At 37.2% G+C, this 13,233-nt stretch overlaps 2 protein-coding genes across 4 annotated transcripts in view; one reads left to right on the forward strand and one right to left on the reverse strand.

Annotated features, from left to right (window-relative positions):
• ANGPT2 (angiopoietin 2) overlaps positions 1-7,136 on the forward strand; it is a 64,987-nt gene extending 57,851 nt beyond the window's left edge. For both annotated transcript variants that reach the window (XM_012457372.2, XM_012457373.2), the window contains exon 9: positions 2,413-7,136. In XM_012457372.2, coding sequence (XP_012312795.1) covers positions 2,413-2,573 — 161 coding nt within the window. In that variant the 3' untranslated portion in view covers positions 2,574-7,136. The remainder of the gene's footprint in view (positions 1-2,412) is intronic.
• MCPH1 (microcephalin 1) overlaps positions 1-13,233 on the reverse strand; it is a 245,463-nt gene that overhangs the window by 140,724 nt on the left and 91,506 nt on the right. For both annotated transcript variants that reach the window (XM_021667159.2, XM_064369790.1), the window contains exon 12: positions 5,695-5,772. In XM_021667159.2, the coding sequence (XP_021522834.2) occupies positions 5,695-5,772 (78 nt within the window). The remainder of the gene's footprint in view (positions 1-5,694; positions 5,773-13,233) is intronic.

The raw sequence follows: 13,233 nt of genomic DNA on the forward strand, positions 1-13,233 counted from the left end.
GAAAGAAAGCAGGAACCTGGAAGAAAAAACTGGCACTCACAAACTAACGTGTAAACATAACATATACATATACATATCTATCTATATATATATTTATATACATATACATATCTATCTATATATTTATATACATATACATATCTATCTATCTATATATTTATATACATATACATATCTATCTATATATATTTATATACATATACATATCTATCTATATATATTTATATACATATACATATATATCTATATATATTTATATACATATACATATATATCTATATATTTATATACATATATTTATATACAGATACATATATCTATATATATTTATATACATATATATTTATATACATATACATATATATCTATATATTTATATACATATACATATATCTATATATATTTATATACATATATATTTATATACATATACATATATATCTATATATATTTATATACATATACATATACATATATATCTATATATATAGATATTTCCCCCCCTTTGGCATCAGAGATCAGAGTTTTTATTTAAGAAACAACGCATTACAGGTAAGGCTAAAGAGGCCCTACCAGTGCCATTCCCTACCTGCTGCTTGGGTCGAGGTTAATTGCCTTTATGTATTAATTTTCTTACATATGGAGAGATCAATCATGACTATTTTCTATATTTTAAAAATTAATATAAGGAGTTTCATACTATATGTGTCCCTCCAACACAGTGTTTGTGAGATTTATTCAGATTAATATATGTAAAATCAAGGTCACAGTCGTCCTCCTTATCCTTAGGGGATACATTCCAAGCTGCCCAGCAAATGCCTGAAATCACAGATGGTATCAAACCCTATGTGTATATTTTTTCCTATTCACAGATATTTATGAAGTTTAATTTTTTTGTTTCTTTGTTTTTTTGCAACAGAGTCTTGCTCTGTCGCCCAGGCTGGAGTGCAGTGGTACAATCTTGGCTCACTGCAACCTCCACCTTCCAGGTTCAAGTGATTCTCCTGCCTCAGCCTCCCGAGTAGCTAGGACCACAGGTGCCTGCCAGCACGCCAAGCTGTATTTTTAGTAGAGATGGTGTTTCACCATGTTGGCCAGGATGGTTTCGATCTCATGACCCTGTGATCCACCCACCTTGGCCTCCCAAAATGCTGGGATTACAGGCATGAGCCACCACACTCGGCCGAAGTTTAATTTATATACTAGGCACAACAAGGGACTTAACACAATAGTAAAACTGAATAATATACAACACATTGCTTCCAATTTCATGGACATAAGATTTGTTCTTCTATAGATTTTAGCACCCTTAGTGTATGATTTTTTTTCTTTCCTTATTAAGTCAAGAACTTTCACCTTTTCACTTAAACAAAGCACTTTACAGCTTCTCTTTGGCATATCTGAATTGCCAGCATCATTACTCTTACACTTTTGGGGCTATTATTGAGTCAAGTAAGGGTTACTTGAACATAAGCACTGTGATGTTGTGACAGTCGATCTAATCAAGACAGCTAATGAGAGATTAAGAGGTGTACACAGCATGAATCCACTGGATAGAGGGGATCATTCACGTCTTGGGTGGGATGAAGTGGACAGCAAGAGATTTCATCCTGTTACTCAGAATGGCAGGCAATTTAAGGCCTATAGATTATTTCTGGAATTTTCCATTTAACAGTTAGTGCCTCAGCTGACTTCAGGTATCTGAAAGTGCAGAAAGCAAAAACTGCAGGTGAGGGAGCACTATTGTGCTTCTTTCTCTCACAAATCCCAGCATGCTCCTGTTTTTTGGCCGAGCCCAGAAATTAAGGTGTAGATGGGTTCCACCCCCAAACACCCTGTGCTGGGCACCTCTCCTGCCCTGGCTTTAGCTGAGTGAACGCACACCCTCGCTTTAAACTTCCTTTTTGTCTCTGAAATGTACAGACTTCCTTTTTATGTAGCTCCACTGAGTACTTAATATTTTGGGTTAAATTTCAACCAAAAAAATCCTTTAACAGAGCAAGGGGAACCTGAGTGAGTCCAGCTTACCATGTTGCAGGGACTGGAAAGTAATCCTGGTTGAAAGAGCGTTTTCCAACTGTTCCTCGGATGTCTGCTTATTCCTGCTGTGAGTGTGTTCGCACTGTGTGCTTATCAAATTGAACTGTGGAGGAGTCATGCCTCTCCACTCAGCACAAGGGAAAAGGTGGAAGAATGCTTGCAAAAGCATTTGCAGTAATGGAACTGTGATGTCACGGGCATTCAGCCGGAAACCCATCCCTCTGCCAGTAAACATCCTATACTTGCCATCATCTGCATGTACCTACTCCACGAGCCTGGAATGTGCCTCCTGGCTTAGCTGAGTATGGCTGTCTTCGTGGAGGGAGTTGCCACCACCTAGTTCCTAATTCCTTCTGTGTTCTACTTTCACAGGCTGGTGGTTTGATGCATGTGGTCCTTCCAACTTGAATGGAATGTACTATCCACAAAGGCAGAACACAAATAAGTTCAACGGCATTAAGTGGTACTACTGGAAAGGTTCAGGCTACTCGCTCAAGGCCACAACCATGATGATCCGACCAGCAGATTTCTAAACGCCCGAGTCCACCTGAGGAAGACTGTCTCGTGCTATTTTCAAAGACTTAAGCCCAACGCACTGAAAGTCACGGCTGCGCGCTGTGTCCTCTTCCACAGCAGAGGGCACGCGCTCGGTGCTGACGGGACCCACGTGCTCCAGATTAGAGCCTGTAAACTTTATCACTTAAACTTGCATCACTTAACAGACCAACGCAAGACCCTAAACATCTGTAACTGCCATCAGACAGAACACCCATGCAAAGATGAACCCAAGGCTGAGAATCAGATTGACAATTTACAGACTCAGCTGTCACAACCAAGAATGTCATATGCAAGTTTATCAGTAAATAACTGGAAAACAGAACACTTACGTTATACAGTACAGATCATCTTGGAACTGCATTCTTCTAAGCACTGTTTATAGACTGTATAAAAACCCATATGTCCTGAATTCACCATCACTATCGCAATTAAAAGAAAGAAGAAAATCCCTAAACCATAAAAAGATATATTCGGGGATATTCTGAGAAGGGGTTACTAGAAGTTTAATATTTGGAAAAATAGTTAGTGCATTTTTACCCTACCTCTTAGGTGCTTTAAATTTTAATTTCGAAAACAGCATATTTACATTTAGGTTGACAGCTTAGTTTTAAGTTAATACTGAAACACATATTTCAAGTTTATATGGTGGAAACTTCCAGGATCTCTGAAATTACCAACAGAAACATGTGCCATTTTAGTTTATATACAGATTGTACTATTTTTCTCTGCCTGATTGTTAAATATGAAGGTATTTTTAGTAATTAAATATAACTTATTAGGGGATATACCTATGTTTAACGTTTATGATAATATTTACAATTTTATAATTTGTTTCTGAAAGAACCGATTGTGCCTTGTGATAAGGAAACCTTTGATTTTTAATGATGAGGAAAATTATACATTTCATTCTATGACAAAGAAACTTTACTATCTTCTAATTATTCTAAAACAGAGGTCTGTTTTCTTTTCTAGTAAGATATATTTTTTTTAGAACTAAGCTACAATTTAATTTGTGGTTGAGAAAAGCCTTCTGTTTAAGACATTTACAAAGCTATAATCTCAAGATTCACCCTTAAATTTACCTAAGGAAAAAAAGATAATTCACACTAGTAAGATTTTTTTTATGTCAATTAGCAAACTGAAAAAAGTGTTTCGAAGTACAAAAAATCTGATGTTCTTAATATATTTAGGTATTTGCAGAAAATTTGAGAACACAGGGCCAGGTGCAGCAGCTCACGCCTATAATCCCAAGTACTTTGGGATGCCCAGGCAGGCAGATCACCTGAGGTTAGGAGTTCAAGACCAGGCTAGCCAACATGGTGAAACCCTATCTCTACTAAATAATATAAAAATTAGCCAAGCATAGTGGCAGGTGCCGTACTTGGGAGGCTGAGGCAGGGAGAACTGCTTGAACTGGGGAGGTGGAGGTTGCAGTGAGCTGAAATCACACCATTGCACTGCAGCCTGGGTGACAGAACGAGATTCCGTCTCAAAAAAAAAAAAAGAAAAAGAAAATTTGAGAACACAGCTTTATACTCAGGACTACAAAACTCCTAGAGTTTTAACTCCTTTGAAATTTTCATAGTATGATTAATACTAATGAATATTTGTGTAAAGCTTTATAATTTACAGGAAATTTCTCATATATTCCTTTCTGAGTCATTTGCAAGGAAGTTCAGAGTCCAGTCTGCAACTGGCATCTACTATATGTCTGCCTTTACCTTAAAGTTTACCACTATTTTTTCTTTATTCCATTTTAAAATCTAATTTATTTTACCTCAACTTCTCCTCCCCCTTGACGCAGTTTTAGAACACACAGGTGTTGCTACACGTTTTGAGTCAACGATGGACTCTGGCAAAGTCAAGGCTGTTTTATTTTCACCAAGGTGCACTTTTGCAACAACTATTCAACTGAGTCAAGAACCTCCTTTTCTTAGAACTGTATCTACTTTATATTTAAGAAGGCTTTATGAATTCAACAATGGTATCATGGCCTTGTATCAATCTGAAAAACAACTGAAAGTAAGAAAATTTCACAGCCTCAAAAGACAACAGCAACTTTCTATGATACCTCAATGACAACAATGATGGATACTTAGATAGGGAAATGACAATGCAGGAGAAACTGGCAATAACACACTTAATTTATATCAATTCTCCATGTAGGCAGGTGAAATGAAATTCAAGGTCAAATCTCATGATGTCATTGAGCGTTATATATAATCTCTTATGACAGAGAATGGGGGGAATTTGTGTTTTTACTTTACACTTCAGTTCCTTACACAGTATTTCAAACAAACAGTCTTGCTTAGAGGAATTTTTTCTCTCCTTAAGAAAACATTTATAAAGTTGAAAGGAAATCAAACAGTAATCTTAAAAATGAAAACAAAACAACTCAACAACCTAGATAACTACAGTGATTAGAGAGCATAATTCAACTCCTTGTGTTATAGTCATATAGCCTACTCAAACAACTAAATAATACTGGTGGCAGACAAAAAAAATCACCATTTATCTTTCAGATATTAATCTTCTGAATAAGCTGTCACAAACCATTTAACATTTTTGAACATGAAAGGCAACTTCTAAACATTCCTGTATCCAATCAAACCTTAAATTATCCACTTAATTATTATTTAATCTTAAAAAAAATTAGAACCTGGAACTTTTCCATTAAGCATTTGAAAGTTGAAGTGGAATTTAGGAAAGTCATAAAAACATAAAGACTGTTATCACAGCACTAACAAGTCATAATTTTTATACCTATCAGTTTTATCTCTATTAACAGTAAAAACATTAAGCAAGACATAAGACTACCTTCTCAAGATTTTAGTCTTTTTTCATTTTTGCTTTTGTCGATTCTGAAGACTTTCATCATTAAATTTTCTTTGGACAGCATTCTTCACTACTTTTTGCAGAACGGTCTCATGCTTTCACATTTGTTCTCACAAATAAATTGATAAAAGGTGTTAAGTTCTGTGAATGTCTTTTTAATTATGGATATATTTGTACCTGACTTGATAAACCTTAATCTACCCTTATGTTTTTAGTAATTTCTTGAGAACACCAAATTGCATAAAACAATATCTGACTTACAGGAGCTGCAGGGAAGTGGTTAGAGAGTTCAAACGGCTCCTCAGAAATCCAGTAACCCGATTCTAAAGACCATAGCACCTGCAATAAGTGACACAATAAGCAGATTTACTATAGGTTTATTAGGCTTAGTGGGCAATAAACCAACAGTCACTTTGAAGATACAGCAAAAACAAAACAAACAAAAAATTCAACAGTGATACAAGCCACAGATCTGAAATAGATGTGTTCTCAACAAAGTGCCTTCAGAATCTTCATGTTGCATAAACGTTATGAATGGTAATAAAAACTGGTTAAGAAAAAGTCTCATGATAACAAGAAACGTGAGTCATTATTCTTGTGAGGCTAAATATTTAAACATTATCCACTTTCTAAACATATGAAATATTATATATAGATTTTAAATTCCAAGTTTCTCATTATGAAGTGTTTTATAAATAGTCCTCTGTAAATATTCCAGAATTTCATTAATTAAAACAACGAATTAAAAGAAGATGGATCACAAACCTAAATTCAAAAGCAATCCCTTTGGCTTGCAACTTTCTAACTCATGGCTAATATTTTCAGAAGTCCTCCAGAACACACTTGAAATTCCTTCCAAGACTTTGGAAGAGTAAAATGTCCCATAAACAAGCTTTCATCATCATCATTATCATCATCATTATACTCAGTATTTGAATCTCCAGACTTTTAAATGATCAATACAATGTTTTCCTTTTTAATTCAGTAATATTTGAGGTTCTGTAGCCATCTCTACTCCAGGACCAAACTCCCTGAAAATCTGTCTTCATACACCAGAATTTTAGAGCTAAAATAAGAAAGCTGAATTATGTAATTCATCTTTATTGTTTATTATTTTTGAGACAGACTCTCATGCTGTTGTCCAGGCTGAAGTGCAATATTGCAATCTCAGTTCATTGCATCCTCTGCCACTCAGGTTCAAGTGATTCTCCTGCCTCAGGCTCCCGAGTAGCTGAAACTACAGATGCCCACCACAACATCTGGCTAATTTTTTGTGTTTTTAGTAGAGATAGGGTTTCACCATGTAGGCTAGGCTGGTCTCGAACTTCTGGCCTCAAGTGATCCACCGACCTCAGCCTCAATGCATGTTATTTAAAGAGATATACTAACAATATGTGAGGCTTCCCACAAACTCATATAATTAGCCGAGGAAATAAAATGTAAAAAGTTTCAAAATCAGGTTCATTTCACACAAGAGGCAACATAAAAGAATAGTACAGTGAGAAAAGTAATGTACCAGTAACAGAAGCCAGGGAACCAGCCTTAAAAATGTGTGTGGCATTTAAGTTCAAATATAATCCATGTTAAAATGTCAACTGAATTTAAACAACCTTATGGAGAAAATTTATGTCTTCTGAATTTATACCTTTCTAAATGTTAAGAAAATAAAACTATAAGAAGCTAAAGTAGAGTTCTGGTGTCAGTAAATAAATAAATTTAATTTACATAGGCATCCCAGGAATTAATATTGTACAGAGATAGGAGAAAACACTAATTCAATTGTATTAAAATCATCAAATCAGAAATACAGTGTAAACACTTTGCTCTAGAACTTTCGTTGGCCAAACACATCTTCGCCTTAGTAGAGTGTTTAAAACAGTAAAAATCTTTGAAAGAGCACAGACAAGGCTGTAAGCAAACTTAAAAACATTGGCCCAACATCTTTCTCATAAGAAGGGTGGAGTGAATTCAGCATCTGCTGCAAAAGGAATTCAGCATCTTGTAGATAAGACATTCCGTAACGAAAATGATGTTTTTTAAATATTTTAATATTATCATTCATAAAACCCAAACCTTGCTGATGAATTTAAATAGGAACTGTGTCTGTGAATAGAAACTGCTTCATTTCTTCTTTTCTGATGTTATTGTACTAGATATAACTTCCGGTTCAAGGCAGGGAAGGAACAGTGAGAGCATCAGAGTTCTTTGAACTACTTTGTGAGGCAGATTTATTCAGTTAATTGTAGTATAGAGTATCATAAAAACCTAAAGTGGGCCTGGCGCTGTGGCTTACATCTGTAATCCCAGCACATTGAGAGGCCAAGGTAGGCAGATCATCTGAGGTCGGGAGTTCAAGACCAGCCTGACCAACATGGAGAAACTCCATCTCTACTAAAAATTCAAAATTAGCCAGGCATGGTGCATCCACCCTTCACTCCACCAATTGTGGTAAAAAGTATGGTTGTAGGTGTTTACGGAAGGTGTATAAACACATTCAGCATTTGCAAACTTCTTCCTTAAGAATAACAAAAGTAATAATTATTAATTTTTTACTAATTTAAGCTAATAAAATTATAAAACTGAATTACAAAGATTTTTTCTCATCAGATTTTATAGATCCTTTGTCTTAGGGTAATTGATTTTCTCAAACAACATTTATGAGACTTTGCTAGTTTTTATGCTGTTTTGGATCACATGCCTATAATCCCAGCCACTCGGGAGGCTGAGGCAGCAGAATCGCTTGAACCCAGGAAGGGGAGGTTGCAGTGAGCCGAGAACACACCAATGCACTCCAGCCTGGCCAACAAGAGTGAAACTTCATCTCAAAAACAAAATAACCAAAAACCCTAAAGTGTTCAAATCAATTTATCTATGTTCAAATTAACGTATCTATTATATTAATGTGTCTATGTGAAAATTAACCTATAGAAAGCACAAGTTTTTTGTGTGTAGCTGTTTTTAAAGAATTTATATATATATATGTATATGTGTATATGTGTATATATATACATATATATATATATTTTGAAACAGAGTCTCGATCTGTCGCCAGGCTGGAGTGCAGTGGTGCAATCTCAGCTCACTGCAATCTCCACCTCCTGTGTACAGGCGATTCTCCTGACTCAGCCTCCTGAGTAGCTGGGATTACAGGTGTGTACCACCACACCCAGCTAATTTTTTGTATTTTTAGTAGAGACAGGGTTTCACCATGTTGGCCAGGACGGCTTGATCTCCTGACCTCATGATCCACCAGCCTCGGCCTCCCAAAGTGCTGGGATTACAGGGGTGAGCCACCATGCCCAGCAAGAATTCATATTTTCAAAGCCACTTGAGCTTCACAGCAAAATTAAGCGGAAGGTATAGAGAGCTCCCATATGCCTCCTGCCCCACACATGCATCTCAGTGTCTACCACTGGAGCACATGTGTCGGACCTAGTCCTCCCATGCTGACACATCATTATCACCCAAAGTCCACAGATTACATTACAGTTCCTTGTGAATGAAAAATGTACACTATGATTGAGTAATGGGCTGGTCAGTGCTGGCAATGCTTCCGCAAGCTGTTTTCAACTTCCTATTTCTTTCTTTTCTTTAGACAGATGCTTCCTCTGTCACCCAAGCTGGAGTGCAGTGGTGCCATCTTGGCTCACTGTAGACTCTGTCTTTCAGGTTCAAGCAATTCTCCTGCCTCAGCCTCCTGAGTAGCTGAGATTACAGACACATACCGTCATACCTGGCTAAATTTTTTGTTTTGTGGGTTTTTAAATTTTTTTTTTTTTTGGTAGAGATGGGGTTTCACCACATTAGCCAGGCTGGTGTTGAACTCCTGACCTCAAGTGATCCACCTGCCTTGTCCTCCCAAAGTGTTGCAATTACAGGCATGAGCCCCTGTGCCCAGCCCTCTCAACTTCCTATTTATTCCTCAAAGAATAATTAGAAATTTCTGAGTGATCAAAAGGATTACAGCCAAATATCAGTCAATGTTACATCTCCTGTCAGGACCAATCAAATTAATTCTTATTTATTCATTAATTTATTAGTATTTTCCTAACTGCCTAAGAATTTTTCTTCAGCTAAGAAAAAAATTTATTCACAAAGTATTTCATAAGCAAAAACACTGAACAAGGTACTCAATTTTTGATTTCTCAAAAAAAATAAAGAGGGAAAACAACAAGCAATTATTTTAATATATAAGTGATAAGAGAAAACTGGGGGGAGGAGAGGCAATCTGTGAGAGGAATTTAAAGTTGGGCTTGAAAAAATGACCACATTTAATAATGACTCCCTACTGGTATGAAAAGTGCAACTGTAACATGAAGCTGATTTAACTCACTGGAAAGCATTAGTGATTGTGTTGAAAACATTTGTCAACATTCACAGTTTTTGATAGGCAACATTACTGTTAATCGTAACGCTGTTTATTCCAAACTTCTGAATAGCCAGCCTTATCCATGTATACCACCCAGCAGAGCTTACCACCCACCATACTGTGAAATTCAACTGCAGTTGTAGTACTAAGAATACCTGTGGGAATGTAACTAGAAAGGAAAAGGTGGGGAGGGTGGGGTTGCTTCCTTGTGGCATACAAAAGTCAGCAATATTCTTTGCATACAAAAGACTCCACTTTGTGTAAAACAGGGGTCCTGGTACCAGTCTGTGTCCTATTAGGAACTGGGCCATACAGCAGGAGGTGACTGGCAGGTGAGCCAGTCAAGCTTCATCTGTATTTACAGCTGCTTCCCATTGCTTGAATTACCACCTAAACTCCGCCACCCATCAGATCAGCAGTGGCATTAGATTCTCATAGGAGCTCAAGCCCTATTGTGAACTGTGCATGTAAGGGATCTAGCTCCTAATGAGAATCTAATGCCTGATGACCTGTCACTGTCTCTCGTCACCCCCCGATGGGACTGTCAAGTTGCAGAAAACAACCTCACTGATTCTACATTATGATGAGTCGTAGAATGATTTCATTATATATTACAATGTAATAATAACAAAGTGCACAATAAATATAATGCGCTTGAATCATCCTGAAACCATTCCTCCCCTACCCTCCCAACCCCCGAGTCCCTGGAAAAATTATCTTTCACAAAACTGGTCCTTGCTGCCAAAAGGGCTGGGGACTGCTGCTGTAAAATACCAGTTGATTAATTAAAAATCAAATCTGTCAGTTAGAAACTTGCACCACAGATGTAAGCCATGGGAGTGTAGTTAATGTCAAACAGTTCCAAAGTATGTTTTACATTCCACTTTACTGCATGATACTTTAGGAGTAAAGTTAGACACATCTTTAATCATTGAAAGTGATTGGGGTGTTTTTGCCACTGTCTCCTCCATCCACCCTTCACTCCACCAACTGTGGTAAAAAGTATGGTTGTAGGTGTTTACGGAAGGTGTATAAACACATTCAGCATTTGCAAACTTCTTCCTTAAGAATAACAAAAGTAATAATTATTAATTTTTTACTAATTTAAGCTAATAAAATTATAAAACTGAATTACAAAGATTTTTTCTCATCAGATTTTATAGATCCTTTGTCTTAGGGTAATTGATTTTCTCAAACAACATTTATGAGACTTTGCTAGTTTTTATGCTGTTTTGGATTTTTTTAAAGAAAGAAGAAGAATATTTGTCATTCTTCCTCAACTAGACAGTATAATATTGTCTGTGTTGGCCGGGCGTGGTGGCTCAAGCCTGTAATCCCAGCACTTTGGGAGGCCGAGGCGGGTGGATCACGAGGTCGAGAGATCGAGACCATCCTGGTCAACATTGTGAAACCCCGTCTCTATTAATACAAAAAAATTAGCTGGGCACGGTGGCGCGTGCCTGTAATCCCAGCTACTCAGGAGGCTGAGGCAGGAGAATTGCCTGAACCCAGGAGGCGGAGGTTGCGGTGAGCCGAGATCGCGCCATTGCACTCCAGCCTGGGTAACAAGAGCGAGACTCCGTCTCAAAAAAAAAAAAAAAAAAAATATTGTCTGTGTTAAAAGCATAGAATATAAATATAATGATAGAATATAATATAAATTCTGTGTTAAAAGCACAGAATTTAACAACTGGGTTTAAACCAACATCCATCTTTTTACAGATTTATGACAAGGGAAAGGTTAGTTAATACTTCTGCCACATGAAGACATTATACATCATTATTAATGACAAAAGTACCCATGCAGTTAATGCGATAGTGTGACAACAAAGTTATTTCTAGGTTACACTGAACTTCAGGAGACAAAATTGGGGATGTCAATGGTATAATTTTTAACAACAAAATAATAGGGTACTTATGTCCCAAGCATTTTCGAGCCAGAAAATAAAGGAGGTCGAGTCTTCCGAAGAGACCAGCTTGAAATGGCAAAATTTCAAGGCAATAATATCTGTTCCAAAATAAGCTATTCCTCTGTATTTCCAACGCATCTCATAACATCAAGCCATGCTTCCTATAATTCCATAAAGTTCTTTCAAAAATACAAACTTATTTAGTAGTTGTTTTCCATATATGACATTTTTTTAAGTGAGGTGAAACTGGCATAAAATTAACCATTTTAAAGTGTGCAACTCAATGGCATTTTGTATCATGATGCTGTGCAGCCAGCACCTCTTTCTAGTTTCAAAACGTTTTCATCACCCCAGGAAAACATCCTGTACCTGTTAAGTAATCACCCCCCATGCCCCTCTTGCCTCTATGCCTGATAACTTCTAATTTGTTTTCTATTCTATGGATTTCTCTATTCTGAATATATTGTCTGAAAGGAATTATACGACATGTGTCTTTTGTGTCTGGCTCCTTTCACTCAGTATGTTCAAGGTTCATCCAAGTTATGCTTTTAATGAATGCTAGTGATCAGTGTCAAAAATGCTTGTTGAAGCCGGGCGTGGCGGCTCACACCTGTAATCCCAGCACTTTGGAAGGCCAAGGCAGGTGGATCACGAGGTCAGGAGATCAAGATCATCCTGGCCAATATGGTGAAACCCTGTCTCTATTAAAATACAAACAACTAGCCAGTATGGTGGCATGTGCCTGTAGTCCAAACTAGTCAGGAGACTGAGGCAGGAGAATTGCTTGAACCCGGGAGGTGGAGGTTGTAGTGAGCCAAGATCATGTCCACTGCACTTCAGCCTGGCGACAGAGCAAGACTCCGTCTCAAAAAAAAAAAAAAAAAAAAAAAGCTTGTTGAATAATAACAGTATTTAATATTTATTGAGTGCATACTGAGTACTTTATTTAGGTGATCTTTCCATTCTTTCACAGGTAAAGAGACTGCCTTACCCAAGGTAAAACAGCTACAGTACAGCAAGGTTAGCAGTAAAATCCACTGCCTTATCCATTAATCTTTTCAAAACACATAGGTGGTCACAGAATACCCATATCAAGGTTTACAGCTATAGAAGATAAAAAATATTCTCTAGGTTATCTTTGTAAGTAGATGGTAGAAAGAGTGGGCTACGAATTGAAGAAGAGCTGAATTCAAATTTAAAATTCATCATTTCTGGCCGGGCAGTGTCTCACGCCTGTAATCCCAGCACTTTGGGAGGCTGAGGTGGGTGGATCACTTGAGGTCAGGAGTTTGAGACCAGCTTGGCCAACATGGTGAAACGTCGTCTCTATGAAAATCAAAAATCAGCCAAGTGTGGTGGCATGCACCTGTAATCCCAGCTACTCAAGAAGCTGAGGCACAAGAATTTCTTGAACCCAGGAGGTAGAGGTTGCAGTGAGCCAAGATGGTGCCACTGCACTCCAGCCTGGGCAACAGAGCAAGACTCTGTCTCAAAAAAAAAAAAAAAAAAATTACCATTTCC

Source organism: Aotus nancymaae, unplaced genomic scaffold, assembly GCF_030222135.1.
Source record: "Aotus nancymaae isolate 86718 unplaced genomic scaffold, 86718_ANA_hifiasm-v0.15.2.pri h1tg000090l, whole genome shotgun sequence".
Classification (NCBI taxonomy): Eukaryota; Metazoa; Chordata; class Mammalia; order Primates; family Aotidae; genus Aotus; species Aotus nancymaae.